This window comes from Ascaphus truei, chromosome 2 (assembly GCF_040206685.1).
Source record: "Ascaphus truei isolate aAscTru1 chromosome 2, aAscTru1.hap1, whole genome shotgun sequence".
NCBI lineage: Eukaryota > Metazoa > Chordata > Amphibia > Anura > Ascaphidae > Ascaphus > Ascaphus truei.
In genome coordinates this window covers 308612116-308637468 of record NC_134484.1, presented here as the reverse complement: position 1 = coordinate 308637468, position 25353 = coordinate 308612116, and the positions used below count along the sequence as shown (strand labels likewise).

The 25353-nt window shown below is 40.3% G+C and overlaps 1 protein-coding gene across 1 annotated transcript; it reads right to left on the bottom strand.

Annotated features, from left to right (window-relative positions):
- Window positions 1-7184: 7184 nt before the first annotated feature.
- On the bottom strand, window positions 7185-9199 carry LOC142488231 (uncharacterized). Its single transcript, XM_075588604.1, has 2 exons — window positions 8519-9199; window positions 7185-8155 (listed from the first exon to the last, which is right to left on the bottom strand). Exons 1-2 carry the CDS (start codon window positions 8613-8615, stop codon window positions 7185-7187), a joined length of 1068 nt encoding a protein of 355 aa, XP_075444719.1. The 5' UTR covers window positions 8616-9199.
- Window positions 9200-25353: the final 16154 nt, after the last annotated feature.

The following is a 25353-nucleotide window of genomic DNA, read 5'->3' as shown; positions in this document are numbered from 1 at the left end:
GCATTTGCGGGTCACATTACTCATCATGTGATGATGTGGCAAGGGAAAATACTATACTACACTCTTAAAGGAGAACCTCACATCATATCACACATTTTACTCAACTCAGCGACAATTATTTACATGATGTTACACATGTCACACATGTCACACATACACAGTATATTCATCTTCCTTTACATTACACAATGCTTGTAATGTGACACGCATCTTTAAACGTTCATGTACATCTGTCTTCTCATGTTTACATATACTTTTGGGTCCTCCCTATTTTCATGACGTCACTTATTGGACGCTCAATCACATTGCATGTTTACATTGTAACCGTTGCATTACAAGCACTTCAACCTAACTTATACACACATGTACAGTAATTCATCATTGGGACACCTTGTAAACTCATTCTATACCAACTATCCTCCTTACACAAATGCATGCATATGCACACGACTATTCATTGTTGCCAACATGTCACAATAACATGGATAATTACACATGTTACACAAAACTTTTCCCACGTCAATCTCAGCCTTTTTGTCTCATTACATGACTGACTCTTGCGTTCACAAGTGTTACATGCATTGCACATGCAACTATTTATTTGCAAGCAATCTTTGTACAAAGCTTCACGTCACATCATTGCCAAATATCATCATTCCCTGCAGAATACACACAACAAATACTTAGAACAACAAGTGCACACAGCTTGCCACAGAAGTACTTTATTATGTTAATGTAACACCTTGCATTTTACTATGTCACCTGACATCATCACATACCTATTTAAAGGACGCACATTACCTGCTCATTCACAGCTACTCATTTCAAAATGTTGCGAATGTTTAGGAGACGCAGGAACATTCTTTTCTATGACATGCTTGCTGATCAAGAGAATGATATAGGGCAAGGTAGGGACACACCGAGGGACAGTGACGCGGATACGACAGGGACAGGGAGAGGGACAGGCCGAGGGACAGGTAGAGGGACAGGAGATCAGAGGAGAAGACAGAGGAGACAACTTGTGCCTCGTCCGCGTCTGTACAGGGAGAGAACCCTGTTAGATGGGATGAGTGAGGAGGAGATTGTAAGTCGCTATCGTTTGAGTTCAGCAGCAATCTTAGCTCTTTATGAGGAGATAAGGGGGGATTTAGATTTTTTCACAGCCAGAGGTCGTGCAGTCCCTGGGCTTGTTAAAATGCTGTGCTCATTACATTATCTTGCTTCCGCGTCATACCAGACAACTGTGGGCATAGTGGGCGGGGTCTCGCAATCTACATTCTCGCGGGCCTTGACCCAGTTTCTCTATGCACTCAATAGACGCGCTAGGAATTATATTCATTTTCCTACAGAGGCAACAGAGTGGCTGGAAGTCAGGACTGGCTTTTATAATATAGCAGGGATACCATCTGTGCTGGGTGCAATCGATTGCACACATGTTGCTTTGATTGCACCTAGTCAGAGTGAGCATGTGTACCGCAATCGGAAGCACTACCATTCACTCAATGTACAGGTGGTATGTGATGCCACGATGAGGATAATGCATGTGGTACCCAAGTTCCCTGGTTCCAGTCACGATTCCTCTATCCTGAGGAACTCTTCAGTCTTCCATGCGTTCGAAGAGGGACATTTTGAACCTGGTTGGCTGCTGGGTGAGTACATATTTACATGTTCTAACACAAAACACATGTTGATTTAGGAATGTTGGCATTGTACAATTTGATCACTAATGTCAGCTTATGTGTGCTCCATTCATTATAGGTGACTCAGGATACGGAATTAGGCCGTGGCTCTTGACTCCGGTGCTAAACCCTCAAACTGAAGCAGAGGACAGGTACAATGCAGCCCATATATCTACAAGATCTGTTATAGAGAGGACATTTGGCCTACTCAAGACCAGGTTTAGGTGTCTGGACAGAACTGGTGGGGCTCTTCTATACAAGCCTCAAAAAGTGTCTGATATTATCCTTGCCTGTTGCATTTTGCACAATGTTGCACTCAGGCACAATGTACAGTCAGACCTAGCTGAGGCTTTGGTAGACGAGCATCCCACCCATGTAGCTGCTGAAAATGAACAAACAGCCAGTGGTGGCCAGACACGACAGAATCTCATCAATTCATTTTTTTCTTGTAAGTACAAACTCATATGTTCCTAGTACTACTTTTATAGTTTAATTATGTTATATTAACAATAATGTTTCTTTATATAACCTTCTGTTAGGACACAGATGAATATGGGTTGCACACCTTTCTTTTCTCTGCTGTGTGCACAAAGGGATGTGGCACCGGTATGTTATTGTTGCACAGGTTATATAATCCCTCTTCAATTGTACTTTAGTTGTGTGTATGTGAATACAACTTGGGTAACAAAGCAATAATATTTTAGCATTGTGTTATTCCTTATGCTAAGACAAAACACATATTATGCCCATAATCATTCATGCTTCTAGTATGCTTACATACAATGTTATTGGTGCAGTGTAACATGTACATCCAGATGATGTGTACACCAGGCTGATTTACATTTTGAATGTCATGAAATATACATGGTGTTGTACATTTAACACCAAATACACACTTTGCTGTGTTGTTTACGGTACTGAAGATGGCATGTCAATGTTTGCAATTTATATATTGTTCCTTTGCATTATAGGTATATCTCCAGTATGACTGATCATGGTATGTATATTTGCTGACATCTCTCATAAGATGTGGCTACCTCAATCTTCCTATAATTATTGGAACTAAAAACCCAACATATTGGTTTAAACACAAATGTTACATATATGTACTTTCTGTATCATGTATATGCATTTAGCTACTCTTGAGCTTTCATGTGCATTGTATTACAAAATGATTACTCACATTTCATCACATTTTATGTATGTTTCCTTATAATTTCCATTAATGTAATATAGAGGTGGTTGGAGAAAAGGGGATAACTGTACTTATTTGTTTACTTACGGGAGCACATTCATCACTAGCATAGACACACTTTTTAAGACAACTGTTTGTGTCTCTATCAATTGGTGTAGGATCCATGTATAACACCGACAAATGATAACACCAGCTTTATTATGGTAGCTTATATCATCATATTGACTATACTATGTATTTCTAAACGATTAATAAACACAGTAAACTATAGTTAGTTAGGTTAATGAAATATACACAGAAACGTACTTCATAACATGATGGTGATGTCATATTCAGAACATCATGCATTGGAGGGGACCATAACATCTGGCCAGTAACATTATTTGCTACAGTCCCAAACCATTTTATCTACATACCCATGTAACAAGAGATTTTAAAAATAAATGGCTACTTGGTTGTAAGTGTCCTTTACATTGGGAGAAGGAGTGGCTCAGTGAGTAAAGACACACACTGGCACTGATAGTTTGAAGCAGGGGAGTCTGGTTCAATTCCCGGTGTGGGCTCCTTGTGACCTTGGCCAAGTCACTTTATCTCCCTGTGCCTCATGCGGCAAAAAAACATTTGTACGTTCCACGGGCCAGGGACCTCAGGCTGAAACATGTGTCTGTAAATCGCTGCGTACAACTAGCAGCCCTATACATGAACATGCTCATATTATTATTATTATTGTTACATAGTTTCGACAGTCATACGTTCCATTACATATTAGAATACACAAATGTGTTAGCAGAGTGGGAATGGTTGTTATATATAAAACACACCATGTCATAAAATGTTAGTAGTCATTAAAGAACACTCAATAAAAATTCATGAGGCACTCTTTTGCAACATCATTATGTTAATTAAATGCTTATGCAATATAGGCATAAGGGTATCACATTTTTAATTGTTTGTTAATAAGCGCTGCAAGCAATATAAAATTAGTTCCATATGTAGTATAGTAGTCGGTGGCTCCTCCTCACAATCATCTCATATAAAGGTAGACTCTTCTGAAATCATACATTGATCCGATTGTATCTTCCCCGACATCTCTGAAATACAGCAAACACATGATGGTCAAAGATGGCACCTTACTAGATATGCATCCGTGACAACGCGTTACGCAGCTCTATATGATTGTGTAGATACACACGTCAGTCACTTATATGTTAGAAGTAAAACTGTTCATCAGTATGTAATGTTTCTTTAAATTTGTAGCAGGCATAACTATGTATAAGAAGTGAACGTTGCCTGTATACTGAAAGATGTGCGCGCACATCTTTGTGTGCGCACGCACTTCACGCTTGGCTCCACTAACTGTTAGCGCATGCGCAAAACAAAGCGTACGTTGTGCGTTCAATACATGTTGAAAATACCAGTAAACATAACATCTTTATTTCAAATACAATGAAGACGAAACTACATTCGTTCTAAACGAGTACATCTGTATTCTTTTTAAACAGACGTGTTTGAACAGAAAGCACGGCCGATAACACAATGCGCAAATGCAATACGTGTGACGTCATGTTAAGCCAGCGTGAAACGCACGCTAACACTCCTCCCACTCAATTAACATTCGGCTAACGCCCAGGGTACGCCTACAAACACTGAGCCGCACGCATCACACACTGCAGTTACCGTTACTATAACAAAACATGACAGCCAATAGGCTTTGAGGCGCGCACGTCGCTTGGGGGCGGGACTTACATCACTAATCCTTTTTAAGGACGCCTTGGCCCATGACAAGGGTCCCACGTCATACGTGGTGGACCCGGTTTTCAATGTTGTAGATGTTGCATGATAACAAAACAGGTATGTGTTAGAGTAATGGTAAAATGTTGCTAATATGTTTAAAGGGATAGGAAAGTACGTATATTTATTCCGTCAGCAATGTGTACTACTCTTTCAGGTCCTACTATATTGTATTAGGAAACAATTTGTTTGTGATCGCTACATGTTATGCAGTCTGCAATGTTACGCTGTATCCACGCATTGAAAGTGAAAATGGTGGTTACAAAAAAAAAAAAAATTTAAACGCAGAGTCAACGCATAACGATTGTTATATTTACCATTCTTCTAGAATTAACTCTTCGCCTGGCTGCAACTGGTCGCTCCAGAAATGCAAGCCATTTTCATCCACGCTTAACCCAACCGCTGAATCCAGTATGGCACATATCTCCTCCAGGATGCGCTCATAGGAATCGCCACTGCTTTCTTCAAATAATTGGTCGGGAGGTAGGTTCATTTCTTCCGGTTCCCATTCCAATGCAATTTCAGCTGAAAGGCTTGGTACATAATCATAGTACTTTTGTTCTTGTACAATGTGGGTTTCAGGAATGGAGGCTGCAGATATTGCAGCACGTATCGATTCAAACGGATCAGTAGTAGCGGATACATTGCTATTGCCATTAGGAATAAATATGCCTTTCACGACAATATAAGTGCCGTCTTTCAGGAGAAAATGTTTTTCCGGGGCAATCTTCCAGAAACCATAGGTGTGTTGTAGCTTATCCTGGTCACGTTCAAAAAAGTCATTACTTGATAAAGTGAATCTTATTGAGGAATTAAAATTCCGTGCATGCTTACGGTCTTGGTAATAAGGATATTTTGCTCGAATGAAATCATCGATTTGGCGTGTGCTTGCTTTCTGTCCGCGACTGTTCAAGATGGCTTCACAGATCATGTCCTTATACCCTAAAAGGGGATTAATATTGTTAACGAATTCATCAGCCATGTCTGAGTAGCACAAAAGCTGTGTGCAGGTCTGTGTTATTTGCTCATCAAAATGAATGTGCTGAATGGCTAACAAACTCCTGTTTTTCCTTGTCAAGGTCAACAAAACTAACTACTTTGACTCCTTATTTCAAACGCCAATTGGATTTGTTTGTCTAATTGGGTTAACAGTTGTGGTTCGTGATATGGGACTGTGGGAGAAACATTTCTCCTTCTTTTATCTCGTTTGTGAAAAACATCCCTAGACTGTGAATGCGTTCACATAGTGTTTTTTTGAAAACTAACAAAGACCAGTGTGTGAAAATATTTCTTAGCCAGGCATATCAGTAAAAACACACCTGCAAAAAGAAATGTTTTTTCCCCGCTTACATTTCTGTGTGTATGTGAAAGTCTGGTTAACTCCCTGTCTGCATGAGTTTAAATACGTGTGTATATATATATATATATATATATATATATATATATATATATATATATATATATATATATATATATATATATATATATAAATATATCTCTTATAAAAATATATATATATTTATATATAATATTTTTTTTTTTTTTATATTGCAGGAGTACACACAACATTGATGGCATTAAGTATACCTTGTATGAAACCTATTTAAATGGTGAGAAACATGATTGAATAAGTAATAAACATTTGTTTAAGCACAATACTGTTAGAGTCTCATACTTAGGATATTTCTCAAACATTAGGCCTGTATTATTAAAATAGTGTTTTCACAAGGAAGCATGAAGTGTATTAGTTTGTGTATACCAGTTTATATAGTACTATATATATATATATATATATATATATATATATATATATATATATATATATACATATATATATATACATATATATATATACATATATATATATACATATATACATATATATATATATATATATATATATATATATATATATATATATACATATATATATATATATATATATATATATATATATATATATATATATATACTCACACTCACACTCACACTCACACACAGTGTGTGTGTGTGTGTGTGTGTGTGTGTGTGTGTGTGTGTATATATATTATTATACATTCTGAGATGTTATAGAAACGAACACACAACTGATTAAAGGACAAAATTACAATGGCCAAGCAAGGCAAAGGTAAGTAATAATTTACACATAATCCTGCTGTACACGTACAAGAAAGATGTTTGCACTTACTTAGGTGTTTTAATAATTGCATGTGACTAATATGCATATGCAATTCTTACATCAATTAACACACCCAAATGCAATGTTTTGCTGCAAAGTCAATGGCAGCTTCTCTAAACTTAGCAACTGGCTCCTGGTGGACCATTACTGAACAGACGATTACAACATAAATATTTATAACACAATTAATTATGAGTGTTAACATTTCCAAAACTTCACGTGTACAAGAACATAGTTGAAAGTTTGGAAACAACACAGTCTTCAGCATACATACAATAGTAATTAGATAATCTGAAGTCAACAAAACAAGGCCAAAGACATATTTTCTGAATTATAACATTTATTTTTTTTGTTCCTTTTGCGAGCGAGTAACAGGCCTGCTTGTTGTCTCTTGAATTTTCCTTTTTCTTTTGCCACCAACTTTAGGCACAACAGAGCCACTTTGAGTGGCCTCTGGCACTTCACGGGCAGGGCTTGTGGCCAGTGACTGTTCACCTACGGGGCTTGTGGCCAGTGACTCACCTACAGGGCTTGTGGCCAGTGACTCACCTACAGGGCTTTTGGGCAGTGATTCACCTACAGGGCTTTTGGGCAGCGATTCACCTACAGGGCTTTTGGGCAGCGATTCACCTACAGGGCTTTTGGGTAGTGACTGTTCACGGACAGGGCTTGTGCCCAGTGACACATGTGAGCAAGTTGGTAGACACTGCACAAGTGATGGTTGGTCTGTTTCATGTGTGTCTTGTTTTGTTTTTGTCGCCTCCTTTGTAGGTGTCTGCTGCTGAATTTGTACAGATGGCAGCGGTAGGATGTCATCAGGAACCTGCACAGCAATGTCTGCTACTTGACCGGTAACATTTGGGCCTGGTGAATGAATATCAGATGAATGTGGTGAAAACTGACCTGCATGAACAGATCCTGGCTGGGAGGTGTTGAATTGTGGTACATTAGTCATTCTCCAGTAATTAGCTTGTGTTTGCTGAACAACTAATGCCTCGAATGAGGTGTTGATTTTTTGCAACTGTTTAGGCACTTCAATGAAGACTCTGTGGAGATGTGCCAATTGTGATACTGTTTCTTCCTGCAGTCCAATCATCCTTTCCAGCACTGTCATCATGTCTGAATGGCGACGATTTTCTGCGTCCACTATTTTTCCCTCTGAAGCTACAATTGCATCGTATGTGGAAGTTGATGGACGATTTGGCGGTACAACAGTTTCTATTGGCACCTCTTCATGGTCACATGATTGTATTTCAGTCTCTTCTGTGGCGTCATCCTCATCATACTCATCATCCTCATCACCATGATGTTCTAAAAAGAAATGTACACATTATTAAATGGCATGTTAATGTATGCTGTGTTACTATGTAATTGTACTGTGTCCTAAGTAACACCTAACATGTTAGCATACGTTTTATAACCTCATTAAAAACTACCTTGACTTACGAATAATGTTTGGACTCAGTATGAAATATGAATGAATGAAAAGTTGCTCTAAACTCAGAAGTCCTTCATGATAATTAACATCACTAACACAATACATGTTGCCTTACACTTAATTTTCACTGACACTAAGTAATCCTATTTAAAGAAGATGTGCAAAACAAATAATGCACATGACAACATAACATATAGAAGAGCACATATTATATGGCCAGCAAATGATACACTCACCTTCTAGTAGTGTTGAGCTGGCTGACCCAGGTGAAGACACTTGTTCCATCTCAGGTGACACATGTCCTCCAGGGGCAACTATATATAACAATAACATTAGTTTTACATTTACATGTGTAAATATTGAACAAACAGTTATTGTATGTTCTGTATTTATGAGTATCTAACAGCATCATTTCCTTAACCCAAAATGTGTGTGTGAAAGTGAACATAAATAGTTGTAATAACAATGTACATGCCTGTGTACTTAGAACTTTTGAGTTCCCTAACATACAACATACTATGGTTCTGCAGTAATGCGTGAGGAAAAATACATTAAATTTGTACCTAAAAATCATATGTTGTGTAGTGATATCAGTATCATAATGTACATAACTATCATGAGATGACCATTCACAATGGTTATCATGAAGGTGGTCATATTGCAAAAAGTGTTGTTTTTGGTAGAGGATATGTGTGGTACATTAATCGAAGATGTGGCACACCTGAATGTGGCTGTGACTCAACAAGACAACACATGCAGTGTGTGATAATGTGTCTTTCATAGTAGTTCAACTATAGATATGAGTGAACTAATGTGTGACGTACGCTTTGATAAGTAATGAGTTGTTGGGGCATTTAGTAGCTAGAGTTAAGCTTTCAAATGAGTGTGATTAACTTCAGTTGTGCTATTCAGGTTGTAAGAAAGGTATTCCCTTCCCCAAAAAGCCTAATCAGACACACCTTTCAATGACTTGAAACAGGTGCAAATGGTGTGAACTAAGTTGACCGTGAAATGAGGCTGTAATTAGTGTGTGTGCTGAACCCCACCCCCTCTGTTGAAGTGTATGCTGTGATGAGATATTAATTGCAGCTGCTTTAACACAATGGTAGATGAGCTAAGTAGTCATCTGCAGTGTTTAAGTTATGAAAACAATGACATAACATATGATACGTGTGCCTCATTATGCTGTCTGTATATGACATAAAGCAAAAATGGACCTTTTCATAAGCAACTATAGATGTGTTAGTGCCAGTGATGTTTGTAGGCCGTTACATGCAATTTCTTTGATGCATGCTTAAAATAGGCAGTAATGTCATGTTTGTCGGAGTAAAATCAATAAAATACACAATAATATGATACATATTTCTGTTCTGTACCTGTAGCTACTAATAATTTCTCATGAACATGTGTTACACATGTGTACTACCCTGTTGTTCCCCATCTTCGCCCACCATCAATTGCTTCCACTGCAGCTATGCATTTTGGGAATTCACATGTAAATGAGCACGCAATGGCACGTGCTATATTAGTTACTGCTTTTAGTAGGACTACTACATATATGTCTATTTTGAGATATATATATACAGAATCAGACATATACATATATAGATGCAGGTATGCTTATATTGTGAAGACAGTATAAAAAGCAGTGTAACTATGCAAAATAACTGTAAGCAACGACACGCCTAGTACAGTAATATTTATCACCTGCTGGAAATTGTGACGGATAAATTCCAATGTCACGGTCACCAGCCAAGCCTTCCACGACGACGGTAAGTAATTTTGGCCGAAGCAGCTCCTCCAATGGAGTCAATATGAGACGTTGTGGTGTGGGCCCACCTCCAGTGCCAGTAGCATGCACGCGTTGGTCTTGTATTTTCTTTTTCAATTTGGACCTAATATCATCAAATCTTTTCCGACAATGATACTTGTCCCTGACACTATTCCCACAGGCATTGACACCAATGACTATTGTGTCCCACATTTCTTTTTTGCTTGCTGCACTTGTCCGCCCTTGAAAAACATATAAAAGATATGAGGTAAATTAATAATAATATAAGCACCAGTTTCCTACACTGCTAGCTGTTCCAAGAGATAGCAAACATGCTGTTTTATGTGTAATATGTGCAGCACATGAGCATTCACTACTAAACCTATACATGTAAGCAAGGTTGCATTCATATTGTATGCAGTTCTGGCAAATTGACCGCCTGTGTTTATTTGTCCTTGTAAGGCATGATAAAAAGCTGTGTTTCCACACTAATGAACATAGAAAGATATTGTGTACCCATATTTGCATATGAACAAAACTCAGATGACCTAGGATCACATGTATTTGAATAATAAATGTAAAGGTACACTTACCTACTAAATGTCCATAGAGACTGTCATAGTGCTCCAGAATGCCAGTGACAAGAGCCCTATTTTCCTGGTCATTGAAGCGAGGATTACGTGGCTTCTCCACACGTTTCTTCCGAGCAGGTTTAGGGTCAGAGCTTGGCTGGTGCTGACTGGACTCTCCTTCTTCCAATGGAAGAGCCTCCAAAAGCTGGCCACCAGCAAGCACGCCACCACCAGACACCCCATCAGCAACTGCGCCACCAGCAGCACTCCCAGCACCAGCACTCCCACTCCTAGCACCAGCACTCCCACTCCTAGCACCAGCACTCCCACTCCTAGCACCAGCACTCACACTCCTAGCACCAGCACTCACACTCCTAGCACCAGCACTCCCACTCCCAGCAACAGCACTCCCACTCCCAGCAACAGCACTCCCACTCCCAGCAACAGCACTCCCACTCCCAGCAACAGCACTCCCACTCCCAGCAACAGCACTCCCACTCCCAGCAACAGCACTCCCACTCCCAGCAACAGCACTCACACTCCCAGCAACAGCACTCCCACTCCCAGCAACACCACTCGGTGCACCAGCAACATCACTCCCCTGAACAGTACGTTCACTCCGACGCGTACTCCCACGAGTAGCACTCCCACTCCCACCAGCATCACTCTTCCCACGCTTTGCGGGCATACTTCCAGCACTCACAAAAAACAGACAAGAAATGTACAGGCAATCACACGACCCACTTCCACATATAAAACAAGACAAAGATGTAAACAAAACAACAAAGGACAAAGCTCACCCAATACACAACAAGTCTCTCAGTCAATATGCAAATCTTCAATCGTCCAGCTCTGTGCGTCTCTCTCTCTCTCTCACTCCCAACAACACAGAGAATGATTAGCAGTACACGTTGCCTTTAAATATGGCGCGCAATCAAAAACATGCTTGTTTCGCCTGATTCAGCAAGATTTGTGATTGTGCAACCTAACAGCACCCCGCCACGCACGCCGATACACCTGTGTGTGATCGGCTCATCATCGTGAGAGTGGGCGGATTTGTTTTCTGGTTGATTTTGCATGTATTCGGCACTTACTGCATACGGAGAGGGAAAAACGCCAATAACATGACTAATCGATAAGCTTGCCGATTTCACATAATCGTCGCTTACTGCATGAGGCCCTTAATGTCATGGAATAGTTACCAAGATATCCCAGTTGGGACGCATGGCTTCGCTAAAGATGAACAGGGGAGGACACAGGGTACTGGCATCTTGGGCCCCATGGGTCAGGGGGGCCCGCACGCCGGGCCCCCTGCGCGGCCAGGCGCCAGTTAATTTAAAAAAACAAAAAACGCTGCACCGCTGCGGGTATCCCAGTTGGCAGCCCAGGAAGTAGGTTGGGTTAAGCTTCCGGCACGCCGGCATGAGAGGGAGGCCCGGGGCACGTGCGGGAGCAGCATCAGGAGACAGTTGTCTGCAGCGGGGCCGGTGGCAACTGCTGTAACCAGACGCCGGGGCCCCCGCAGTACCCTCACCTCCTCCCCTCAGCATTGGGCCAAAACCGCCACCCCCCCAACCCCCGCAGCATCAGGGCACCGCCACCCCCTCCCCACTGCAATCGGGCCATCCCGTCACCCCCCCGCCCCGCAGCATTGGGCCAGCATCGGCCCCATCCCAGAAGCACACCGGCGCGCGCACGGGAGCAGCAACGTTGCGTGCCTGCAGTGGGGCCGGCGGCAACTGCTGTGACCAGCCGCCGGGCCCCTCGCAGCACTGCCGTCATGCCACCCCCGTGGCACGCGGCACGCGGAACACCCCCACAACATCACTCTCCCCGGGCAACATTTCCCCCCCCCCGCGCAGCATTGCCCCCCCCGCACAGCATCGCCCCCACCCCCGCAAGGTAAGTCTGATTTTTATATATATATATATATGTATTGGGGGTGTTGGGGTATTCTTTACATGTATTGGGATGTTGGGGTATTTTTTATATTTATTGGATATATATATATATATATATATACACATATACATATACTTCGTCAGGGGTTTTCTGATTGGTCAGTAACAGCCAATTAAATAGGCTGAATAGAGCTATTCTCACTAAGTGGTTACTGATTCAACAATATTCAATGATTTGCATATTACATACACATTAATGTCATGATTTTTTCACACTAAACCATAATATTCAATTGGATTGTTCACACCAAACACTGAGAATATCCCAACTAATATTTTAAATTTTAAATTAATCCTAATTTACTTAATATATCTAAAAAAAACATCTTACTAAAACCAATCCTACATTCATCAAATATGGAAATTAAATCAATAAATTGGAACCTTTAACTATAACTAAATACTAATGATGATTACTATAACATCAATTCAAAATACAACTCCCTGTATGTAGTGGAAACAATACCACACCAACAATCACAATAAACATAATCATATTTGTATAATACATTACAACAAAAATTTAAACACAAGCAATCCTATATTGGGAATTAATTATATTTTAAAAAGAAAATTTTAATAAAAATCTATATAAATGGAACTGGTATTAACTCTAAATTAAAGCCCAGGCAACTATTTGTATACTAGAGAAAGAAGAATAATTGTACTATAATAAAGAAACTCTTCAAGGACAACAGAGCACTTAATAGTTGGTAGCTATGAGAGTCTAGGACAAACGGAGTGATCAATATTGTGACCTGAGCAGTGAGACAAGAAACAGCAGAGAAAGAACGGAACTAGACTAGTGTGGCTGTATCAAAACACTCATTAAGACTTTTGGGTGAGAGTGTATTGAGAGAATAAATCCAGAAAGATTCTCTCATACACAATGACTTGAAACTATCCCACCTAGTTTGGTCTTAGGGATACTCTCAATACCCATGATTTTAAACCCCCTATGGTCTTTGGAGTGGACTTGAGCAAAATAGCGAGGAACACTGTGCACCAGTACCCCCTTGAAAATAGCACGTCTATGCTCAAGGAATCTGACGCACAGTGTTCTTTTGGTGCGACCAATATATTGGAGATCGCACAAACAAGATAGTAAATAAACTATATACAGTAGGTAGAAAGACAATTGATTGGACTCTTTAGTGTATGGACAGAGTGATTGCTGGATGAGGAGAAAGTGTCCAAGACCCGAAGATGTCTGCACATAGTGCATCTAGATCTGCCACACTTAACGTTCCCAGGCACTATATTTTGCCCACCAGCAACTTGTGTAATATCACTCAATTTACTCGGGGCCAAAAGATTTTTAATATTTAAACCCCTACGAAAGACCAATGGTGCCGTGGAAGACAGATGACCCTTAAGGTGTGGATCTAAAAGCAAAACCTTCCAATGGCGATGTAATTTTGTTGGAATAGCCTTTAAATTTAGTAATAAATTTCACACCATGGGTATTTCCATTTTTGCTTTCCAAAGCCATTGGTTGAACAGATTGTTTAAGTTTGGACTTAGCTAGCAGATCCACACGTTCCACAGCCCTGAACTTATTGAATTCCAAAAGCCAGGGTGTGCAGCGCACAGCAATGATGAGGAGAGCAGGTCTTGCAAAAATAAGTCCTTTATTGATAAATCATAGGGTTGTGGGACAGCAGCAAACCTTCTACGCGTTTCGTTCAAAAGAACTTTATCAAGAATCACTTCTTGATAAAGTTCTTTTGAACGAAACGCGTAGAAGGTTTGCTGCTGTCCCACAACCCTATGATTTATCAATAAAGGACTTATTTTTGCAAGACCTGCTCTTCTCATCATTGCTGTGCGCTGCACACCCTGGCTTTTGGAACTTATCCTATTACAGCTGCACGCTTTGGAAGGGAGACTGGGGAAGGAAGAAAAATATAGTGAGTACAATACCTGGGGCTAACCCAATGAGGAAGGGGGGGTGTCCCTGGGCAACCCACCCCAACCTTCAGGGTACCTTATGCCCTCTTAAGGCTCAGTACCACTATCATTTATTTGTCATTTACCCAGTTCATGCTCCCTTCCTTCACATACTGCACCGACACACTTTATTCGAGCAAATACCCGGTATGTACCTGGCAGATACCTGGAATGCGCCGCTCCTCACCTCTGACAAGCCCCGTTGCATTTGCCTTCCCAGCCTGGGTTCATGCCTGGCTGACGGGCGGCTGATCTGTTAAATGATAATGATTAGGATTTAATAGGCTGCAATGCTTCGCGTGTCTACCAGATGGCATAAATTCATGAATTGTAATGCAGTATATATATATGTACTGTGCAGTATTGCAGCCAGCGGGAATAAAATGCTTCAATCCCTGCCGGAAAATAACTCAATGCACTCGGGCAGAAAACAGTCACAAACCTCAATACACCCGGGTATACCCGAATTCGTGGGACTAGCCGAGCTCGAATAAAGTGTGTCGCCAGTGTACAGTCTCAGCACTTTTGAGCACCATTTCAAACACACTGACCTTATTGAATGCCTCCTGCACTAGTGCTGTGTTGTAACCCTTCTGTTTGAAATTGTTGATAAAACTCATAGTTTTCGATAAAATACTGATAAATTTGAACAACTGTTGCCATCTTATCATCTGTTGCATTAATCGCGGCCCATATTAAATAAGCGTACGTTCTGTCGAGTTTTTGGAACACGGGCTGCACTTGTGCACTCATGGCGGGAATCTCTGGACAATAAGAAACTGGTGCTTGTCATTCTTTAATATGAAAAGCCTAAATTGATACATTATAGTAATCTCTTCCTTCAGTCCCAAGGCCAATTTACAATAGACCACTGTCGTATCTTTTTTAAACGAAACACCTGCAAGTCGACACATTACTGAAGCACATGTGAATTACAATTCATGAATATCTGCCATCTGGCGGACACGTGAAGAATTGCAACCAAATAAATCCGAACCATTCTCAATAAACACATTAACCGCGCATCAACCGAGCATCAACCGCGGCTGTGAATGCAACATGAATGCGGTATGAATGCGGCATGAATGCAGTGAAGTGCGTGGCATTCGAATAAAAATCCCAGAAAAATGCGGTGATGTTGGAGAATAAAAGGGGCCGCGACATTAAATAGCTATTAACCGCCACGTGCTTGAAGTGCACCTGTGTATTGATGTTAAGATCCGAACCTATCGACAATTCCAAATCCAAGAAGACTATATTGGATGAACTGACCTGGTGGGTGAATCTGAGGCCCATGTCATTGGAGTTGAAGTCAGTCAATATCTGCTCGAGATCGCCCTCATCCCCATCCCATATGATCAAGATGTCATCAATGTACCGGCCATAGAACACCAGGCCCGCCCCCAGCAGTGCATTGGTCCAGATGAATCTGGATTCCCAATACCCCATAAAGAGGTTCGCATAGCTGGGGGCAAACGTGGTGCCCATGGCCGTACCACAGGTCTGGAGATGGAAGCTCTCCCCGAACAGAAAATAATTGTGACTAAGTATAAAGCCGATTATAATAAAGGTGGCACTGTGTGCTCATTTGCATGTCATTTCCCAGAATCCCTTGCTGCAGTGGAAGGGCTGTGTGCTGCGTGATAATGGTGAAAGGTGGAGTTGCAGACCTGTCTAAGACATGCAAATGCGCATACAGTAATATTTCCATTTGCATATTTGCTTTCCTGTGGAGGGTTTTTGTCACTTTTTTTACCCCCCATAACTTAAATAAGTATGGTAAAACCTATCCCTTGCTTCTTTTTTTGCATAGCCAGTGTAACCAACCCCACACTGAAGAGACCCATTAAGGTCGAAACAGTCTGTCTGTAGGTGGGTTTGCTGGCTATGCATCTTAACACTGGTTGTGCTCAAAACTGTGACCATGCAGCAAGCTTAAGCCTATAGGGGAACCATGTTAAATGGTTTTGAAGCAAAAGGTGGCACTGTGTGCTCATTTGCATGTCATTTCCCAGAATCCCTTGCTGCAGTGGAAGTGCTGTGTGCTGGGTGATAATGGTGAAAGGCGGGGTTGCAGACTTGTCTAAGACATGCAAATGAACATACAGTAATATATATAACACACACACGTATGTGTGTATATGTGTATATGTGTGTATGTGTATATGTTTATATGTATATGTGTGTATATATGTATGTATTTATGTATTGGGTAGGTGGAGGTGTTGTATGCATTTGGGGTGGTTGTATATATCTGGGGGTGGGGATTTTTTTTAAGTTTTGGGGGTGTGAAGTTTTTTGGTAGACAGTATATCTTGTTGGGGGGCAGAATGAGTGAGCATGGGGTAATTTATGGAGGGAGAGGAAAGAGGGGTGAGTGAGGAAAAGAGGGAGTAAGAGTGAGAAGCAGGGTAGAGAAACACATGCGAGGCAGAAGAGTAAGATGGGGTGAGACGGAAGGGAGAGAAATACATGGGAAGGGGGGGAAATAGAGGGGGCTCATGAGGTGTGAAATGGGGGGGGGAGGGTGGTGGGAAATACTGCCGACACGGGGGGGGGGCTGCTTAAAATAAAAAGTTTGTCCCGGGCCCCACAATTTCTGTTGGCGGCCCTGTAGCCCATACATGCTAAATCGCTGCCGCATGAAAAAAAAACCGGGCCATATCGAGAAGAATGATAATTAATAAAATAAACAGAGTTATGCATATGGAAAAATTATCAGCATGCTTGTAACATACAACCAAAAGATTTTATAAGGTATGGGATCCTTGGTTAACTTATTTATACTCATTTGTATTTTCTGTACATCTCTCTAAAAATATGTAAAATTATGTGACTTGTGCAGCCATGATGCTGTTTTTCATCCTCTCTTGCCTTCCATTTTACTTTCTGTAATCCCCCTCCCCCGTGTCCCTGTATTTGCTGCGTACAAACCATTAAAAACTTAAGTGGAAAAAAATATATATTATTTAGTATGCACAAAGGTTATTTTACAGTACATGTACAACTCATGTAAGTCATTAATATGCATAGCAATAATTCCAAAGATCCTTAAACTCAGTACAGTCATCCTTGCACACATGATTTTATTATATACTGTAGCAAGGCGGAAGTGCACTGGCTTTTAAAACTAGCCAGGCTGAGTTTACGTATATTTATTTATGGAATGGAGCACCCAAGCACATAAAAAGGGAACAATTAAGGAAATCTTAAGTATGTCAGAAACAAATGGTACAGAGATTCCTAAAGACAATAAAATATGCAGATTAAATCATAAAAATTAAACAATTATACAAAGTAATGACAAATACCAAACTTTTGGTTCAGAATACCTAAACTTTGTTCAAGCTTAAACACTAAACCTTAACTAGCAACAACAAATGATAAAACATCAATGTTTTATCAGTAAACAAACAAATCAATATAAGCCCTCTAAAAAGCGCTGACCTACACACTAATTAAAGTGAAATTAAAGGTGGTTATATCAAAAAATACGTGATTGACAATAATGTGATATAAATATAAAGAAGCCTAAGGAACAAAAAAACAGCAGATTATTCCAAATCTGTACAAACAATATATATATACAAATTAATCGTTCCTGGCGCTGTGGATAAAGTCCAAAATACCGTGAACCAACAAGGCTGTCTCTAGTGCAGGCTTCCTTAAGCGGGTTATTGGTCTTGATAATGGTATTTCAAACAGGGGAGATGAAGTCCTTGTAAATGATTTTCAGCTGTTTCTGGAATAACAGAAAAGACAACAGGGCACGCTAATTGCTTAGTGTGTTTCTTCAATTGTCCCCCTATCTAAAATCCTAGAATCCTACTTACAGGATATGGGCTGGCAACATTCAGTTGAGAGAATCTGTGACATCCGTCCCTTTCCTTCAGATCATCTCACGGATCCCACGTGGTCTGGTATGCTGGAATCTCCCTCACTCAGTGTCGATTTTTCACTCCAACACTCCCACAGGTTCGAGAGTGGGAGGGGGGGGGAGGGGGTGGAAATTAAACAATACTAGTGTGGTACCGTACAGGATTTAATAGCTCAAGAAAAAACGTTAAAATCACACTTACTGCTGCGGCCAAGTTTATTCGAGCATTTGCCCGTTCTTGGCCGCAGCAGTAGCCTGGCGCACGCCCGAGTGTGACGGGCGCGCGCCGAAGCAGCGGAAGAGCGCCCTCCGATCGGGGCGCTCTCCCTACCGCTGCCGGGTCCGCCGGGTCCCCCGGAACCCCCTGCCGCTGTCCCGCGATCGCGGGACACCAGGGCTCCCTCGGGGAGCCCCTGGACGTGCGTGCAGGGGGCGCACGCTCCCGAAGACGCGTGACCGCGCGTCTATGACGCGCGGCACGCCGAGGGGCGGCCACTAGCAAGCCGGGAAATCTCCCGGCTTGCGGTACCGACCACACTGCAATAAAGTGTGTCGGTACTGTACATACATACAGGGTATTAAATACCGCACAAACTGCCGTCCGCAACCTGCACTGCTCCTATAGACTGTCGAGGAGAGAATCGCCGCACGCTACACTCGATACCGGAACCTCGAGTGACGTCAGCGATGCCGCAAACCGGAAACTGGAAACCAGAACTCTCCTCGCGTCAGGAACTACGGGTGCTCAGACGTTCCAAATCACTAAGCTCCTCCTCCCTACGCGTTTCGTGACCCGTTGTCACTTCGTCAGGGGTAATGGAGCTTAGTGGATAGGTTATTTATATACAATCCTAAATGGAAGGACCTTCCTATAAAGGGATGGGCTAGGCGTTTAAAGCTGTACACTATATGAATCTACAATTGATTGAAAAGCAAAACGGGATCAAATGATAGCCTGCAACTATTATACCTAAACATCATCAATAGTATAAACAAAAGGGAGGAGGGATATTAAGGAGGGATACCCTAAATTACTCCTGTGGTCTTAAAATGAATAAATAATTAAAATGAATGAATAATTAAAAGATTACACTTCATTTGAATAAACATATCAACTAATTTGAAACATTACATATATACATATATATAAAAAAATATTTTAAAATTGAATGCAGATATAAAGAATTGTACATTAATGTCAATAACATTAAAACAATTCAAAAACAGATATATGGAATTGTACACTACTACCAATATGCTAAGACAATTAAAAATAGTTGAAAGACACCAATTAATCGCTAAAACATTAGATTACATGAGATTATTACTACTAGGGAAATGGAATTTATAGCCATTGAACAGCCCAGAATCCCGATGTTTTATTTCATCCCGAAATTACATAAAAGCCTCACTAGACCCCCTGGCTGCCCGATAATATCTGGGATCCGTTCCCTCACTTCCAACCTGTCCCAGTTTTTAGATTATCTTCTGCAAAAATATGTTGTGCAGGTCCCATCTTATCTAAGGGACACGTCTCAGGTATTAACCCTTATACAAGATTTGGTATGGACAGAAGATATGTGGTGGATGACGTGTGACGTAGTGTCTCTGTACACAATAATTGACCATAAGATGGGTTTAGACGCTATCAGGAGGGTTTTAGAACGTGATGTTGGGATAGATGACAGATTGAGGAATTTCATTCTGGATGGAATCAATTTTATTTTGACCCATAACTTTTTTAGTTACAAACAAGAGTTTTTTCTCCAGACATGCGGCACCGCAATGGGCACCAGGTTTGCCCCTAGTTACGCGAACTTGTTCATGTCCGCGTGGGAGGAGGACCATATACGTCCTCCAACCAATTTGGGGCAAACCTGGTGCTCTGGAAGAGATATATCGATGATGTGCTGTGTGTCTGGAGAGGGTCTATTGATCAATTAGAACAATTCAAAATCTATCTGAATACAAACACAAGGAATCTAAAATTCACGTTTAACCACAACAAAACCAACATTAATTTCCTTGACCTATCTCTGTATGTGGTGAACAATACGGTCCATACTAAGACTTTCCACAAAGAAGTGGACGCCAACACATATCTTTTGGCATCTCGTCACCACCATTCTCAGTGGCTGCGTAATATTCCTAAAGGCCAGGCACTGAGAATAAAGAGAAACTGCTCAGAAGATGTCATGTATCAGCAGCAGGTCAAGGAATTAAAAACGAAGTTTATAGAAAGAGGATATAAAAATCAGGAATTAGACAGGGCAATTTCAGAGGTTAATGTCATAGATAGAGCTTCTTTAATTTGCCAAAAAGATAATAAAATTCCTAAATTACAGATACAAGAAAAGTTCCCTTTTTTTATCACTCAATATAGTGGCCTGGCCCCGGTCATAACAAAAACGTTAAACAAACATTGGGGTATTCTCCATAGAGATCCAATTTTGAAAACCATTCTCCCAAGCAAACCCAAAATTGTTTACAAGAGGGCTAGGAATTTGAAATCCACCCTTTCTCCTAGTTGTCCCATTGATGGCCTTAGAGATCGCCATGTGACATGGTTGAATGGTCTAAAGGGCTATTACACGTGCACAAATTGCATTGGATGTAAACATAGTAAAAAACCCAAAAAAATTAAATCTAATGTAACAGGGGCCAGTTTTGATATTAGAACTTTTATTAATTGTAGGACCAATTTTTGTGTGTATTTATTAGAATGTCCATGCGGCCTGCAATATGTAGGCCGGACAGGGAGACCCCTCAAAAGACAGTTCGCAGAACACGTCTATAACATCAAGAGGGGCCTCGAGACCCACAGTGTCTCCAATCATTTTAAAATACACCATGGTCAGAATCCAGAAGGTCTGGTTTGTGTAGGAATCGATAATCCTAAAGGTAGCTGGCGTGGGGGAGACAGACTGAATCTGGTATCCAAAAAAGAAAGTTATTGGATTTATGTTCTTAAGACACTGTCCCCCCACAGCCTGAATATCGATTTTGATTTAGCGGCCTTTTTAAAAGATTCCTAAAAACAGGCCATTAATAATGTTTTAGCGATTAATTGGTGTCTTTCAACTATTTTTAATTGTCTTAGCATATTGGTAGTAGTGTACAATTCCATATATCTGTTTTTGATTTGTTTTAATGTTATTGACATTAATGTACAATTCTTTATATCTGCATTCAATTTTAAAATAATTTTTTATATATATGTATATATGTAATGTTTCAAATTAGTTGATATGTTTATTCAAATTAAGTGTAATCTTTTAATTATTCATTCATTTTAATTATTTATTCATTTTAAGACCACAGGAGTATTTTAGGGTGTCCCTCCTTAATATCCCTCCTCCCTTTTGTTTATACTATTGATTATGTTTAGGTATAGTAGTTGCAGGCACTATCATTTGATCCCGTTTTGCTTTTCAATCAATTGTAGATTCATATAGTGTACAGCTTTAAATGCCTAGCCCATCCCTTTATGGGAAGGTCCTTCCATTTAGGATTGTATATAAATAACCTATCCACTAAGCTCCATTACCCCTGACGAAGTGACAACGGGTCACGAAACGCATAGTGAGGAGGAGCTTAGTGATTTGGAACGTCTGAGCACCCGTAGTTCCTGACACGAGGAGAGTTCCGGTTTCCAGTTTCCGGTTTGCGGCATCGCTGACGTCACTCGAGGTTCCGGTATCGAGTGTAGCGTGCGGCGATTCTCTCCTCGACAGTCTATAGGAGCAGTGCAGGTAGCGGACGGCAGTTTGTGCGGTATTTGATACCCTGTATGTATGTAAGTGTGATTTTAACGTTTTTCTTGAGCTATTAAATCCTGTACGGTATCACACTAGTATTGTTTCATTTCCACCCCCTCCCCCTTCCCCCTACCACTCTCGAACCTGTGGGAGTGTTGGAGTGAAAAATCGACACTGAGTGAGGGAGATTCCAGCATACCAGACCACGTGGGATCCGTGAGATGATCTGAAGGAAAGGGACGGATGTCACAGATTCTCTCAACTGAATGTTGCCAGCCCATATCCTGTAAGTAGGATTCTAGGATTTTAGATAGGGGGACAATTGAAGAAACACACTACGCAATTGTCGTGCCCTGTTGTCTTTTCTGTTATTCCAGAAACAGCTGAAAATCATTTACAAGGACTACAACTCCCCTGTCTGAAATACCACTATCAAGACCAATAACCCGCTTAAGGAAGCCTGCACTAGAGACTGCCTTGTTGGTTCACGGTATTTTGGACTTTATCCACAGCGCCAGGAACGATTAATTTGTATATATATATATCAATGTTTTATCAATGGAAATAATCTATCAAATACGGACTAATGAATAGATGCAATGTAATGGCATGTGGGAAATTTGTTCCCAAAAGAGTCCTTGCTGTAATTTAATTTTCCTTTATATGTTAGGCACCATGGCCCAGATTTAAAAAGGATCAAAGAGAAATAAAATGCTTATCTCCACTTTGTGTCTCAGAAAGGGTTTATACCCTCTTCCCTGATTGTAGGGGAATAGGTGCTTGTTCAATGTGATTGAATTTACACCTTGTGATGATATCGGGAAAACAGTATGGGCAAACTCCATAGTAATGGGGTAATGTATAACTTATGTCCAGTAGATTATATATATACGATAACTCTCTTCAAGTAGAAAGAATGAGGATGTTGATTGCTTTAGGCTGCCTCCGTTGTTGTATAATGTGTGAGTGTACCTGGAAATGTTGTGCAGTCTTACCCCAGGGCTCTGCTACACAGACCAGGAGAATCCACATCCACCTGTACAATTGATTTGTATATATAGTATCATGGCCCCTTTTTTTCTGTAGGAGAGGATTTGGTAAAGAACTTACTGTTGATGCCATTAGAGACTGAATTACTGGAGGGTTGCAAATCCATATCCAAGTCCACTTGATGAGGTAAGTGATGTTCTTCGTCTTCTAGTAACTTTAAAAATACCTTTGAAAAACATAGAAATTATAGAAATAATGTTTTTGTATTACATAATGTAAGTAAGCTATACTATTAGAATCTGTGAGAATCATTGTTAGATTAATGTATTCAATTTGATTGTATACGGTATTATGTACAGTATCTTAAACTCCTGTCCACCATAAATTCTTCCATGTAGGATATTGGTAGTATTTTTCATTTAGTAAATTATGCTAATCAACATGTACAGACGTGTTTTTCAGCCATAAAGACCACAATGATATCAGCTCGGAAGAAAGGCCACATCTGCAATTCTATCTCAAATTATTATCCAAAATGATGGGAATATAATGTACTAGAAATAATTAACAAAAATATTTTGTCCATACTGTAGGAAATTGAATGAATGGAGTGAACAAGCAAGCAATAGAGGAAATTAAATAAGTGTTATAAGCAGAATAAAAAATAATATAAATATTTATGGGGTCAAGGGAATAAAAATATAACTTGGACAAGAGGAATATGTTTCATATTGTTCACAAGGGAATAAACCAAAAATATAATATAGAAAATGGAATGAACATAAAATTATACAGATATAGCAGGCATTATTGCTCCCACTGGCGTGCTGCTGCAGGACACACACAAAACAGCACCAGAAGCAAACACCATTAAAAAAGATTAGCTATGTGTGAAACAGGGGTGGGGCAACCACTATATTGTACTCGCTGGTGTGCCAGTGGCTGCAACAATGTCTGCTACATCGGTAATATAGGAAATAGAGTAAATATACAACTATAAAGTAGAAAATATAATGGACATACTGTAAGATATAATACAGAAAATGGAATTAACTTACTGTAAGATATAATGATACTGTATATATTCTTATGTGTATTCAATTTCCTACATTATACCCTATTGTATATACATTCCATTCCCTATATTATATTGCCATGTTCATTCAATATTTACATTATGTAGCCCCCCAGTAATTAAGAGGTTTTATATGTGGGTTATGAAGAGACATGCCCTTCTCCAATCACATGATACAGTGTGACTTAGCAGGCAAGAAGCCACTTCCACTGTAAGCATGTGACCATTTAAATCACCATGAGGGTATATGCTGTAAACCGAGACTGAAGATTCTATAACTTAGGTTCCTGGGAGTGACACTTGGAGGAGCCTCACTGTTAATAATGTCAATACATTACCATCTATAGTTAATGTATAGTGGTAACATTCTGTCCCTGTTTGTTGTTTGTAGTTAGGGAACAAGTCCTATCCAGTTAGCATCCGTAGTCATGGCAGTACAGAAGCTTACAGGCTCCTACAGATAAATCTATGTTCTAGTTCGGTTATCCAAATAGTAGGAAGAAAAATGTTTAGGATTGGTGGAACTGCAGGCCCTTATGAGAAAAGTCGGAACTGACTAGTGATGAAAACAAAAAAAAATTATTGACTACATTTTAAAAATGATACAAAAATACACAGACAGGACAAAAAAATCCCCTCCCTTGCGTTTCAGGCCAACTCTGGTGCTTTATCCAAGTGATAGCCCTTGGATATAATCGGACTGGCCCTGCTGAAAGGGATCCTGTTGTCTCTGACACAGAGTCCCTAACAAAGGTACAGAGTACCTTTCACCAGGATAGTGATTCCATAATCCATGATCGTAAGGTTAGCCATAGAAAGGATCCAATTGCTATAAAGAGTTACAAACGCTATGCAGAAGATGGCCACATAAAATTAGTAACAGCAACAAGCCTAAGTATCTCCCTAGCATGAGAGAAAAATGATTACCTAGGGAAGAATTAAAGAGTACAAACATAGTTGTTCAGCAGTTAAAGTGTATATACAGCAATGAATGTCTTGATGTGAAGAGCATTATCAATGGCTGTTAATGAAGCTCCTGTTTGTACTATAAAAGTTGCTGGCGCCATTCATTTTCCATCAGTATAACTACGCCCAGCCTGTGTGGAATCCAGCACCC

What these genes read in the sequence shown, in the direction of transcription:
- LOC142488231 (XM_075588604.1), bottom strand. Translation starts at nt 8,615, where the DNA reads ATGTTATTGTTATATATAGTTGCCCCTGGAGGACATGTGTCACCTGAG. An exon ending in CAGCTCAACACTACTAGAAG is followed by an intron (nt 8,156 to 8,518) that starts GTGAGTGTATCA and finishes ATTTCTTTTTAG; the next exon opens with AACATCATGGTGATGAGGAT.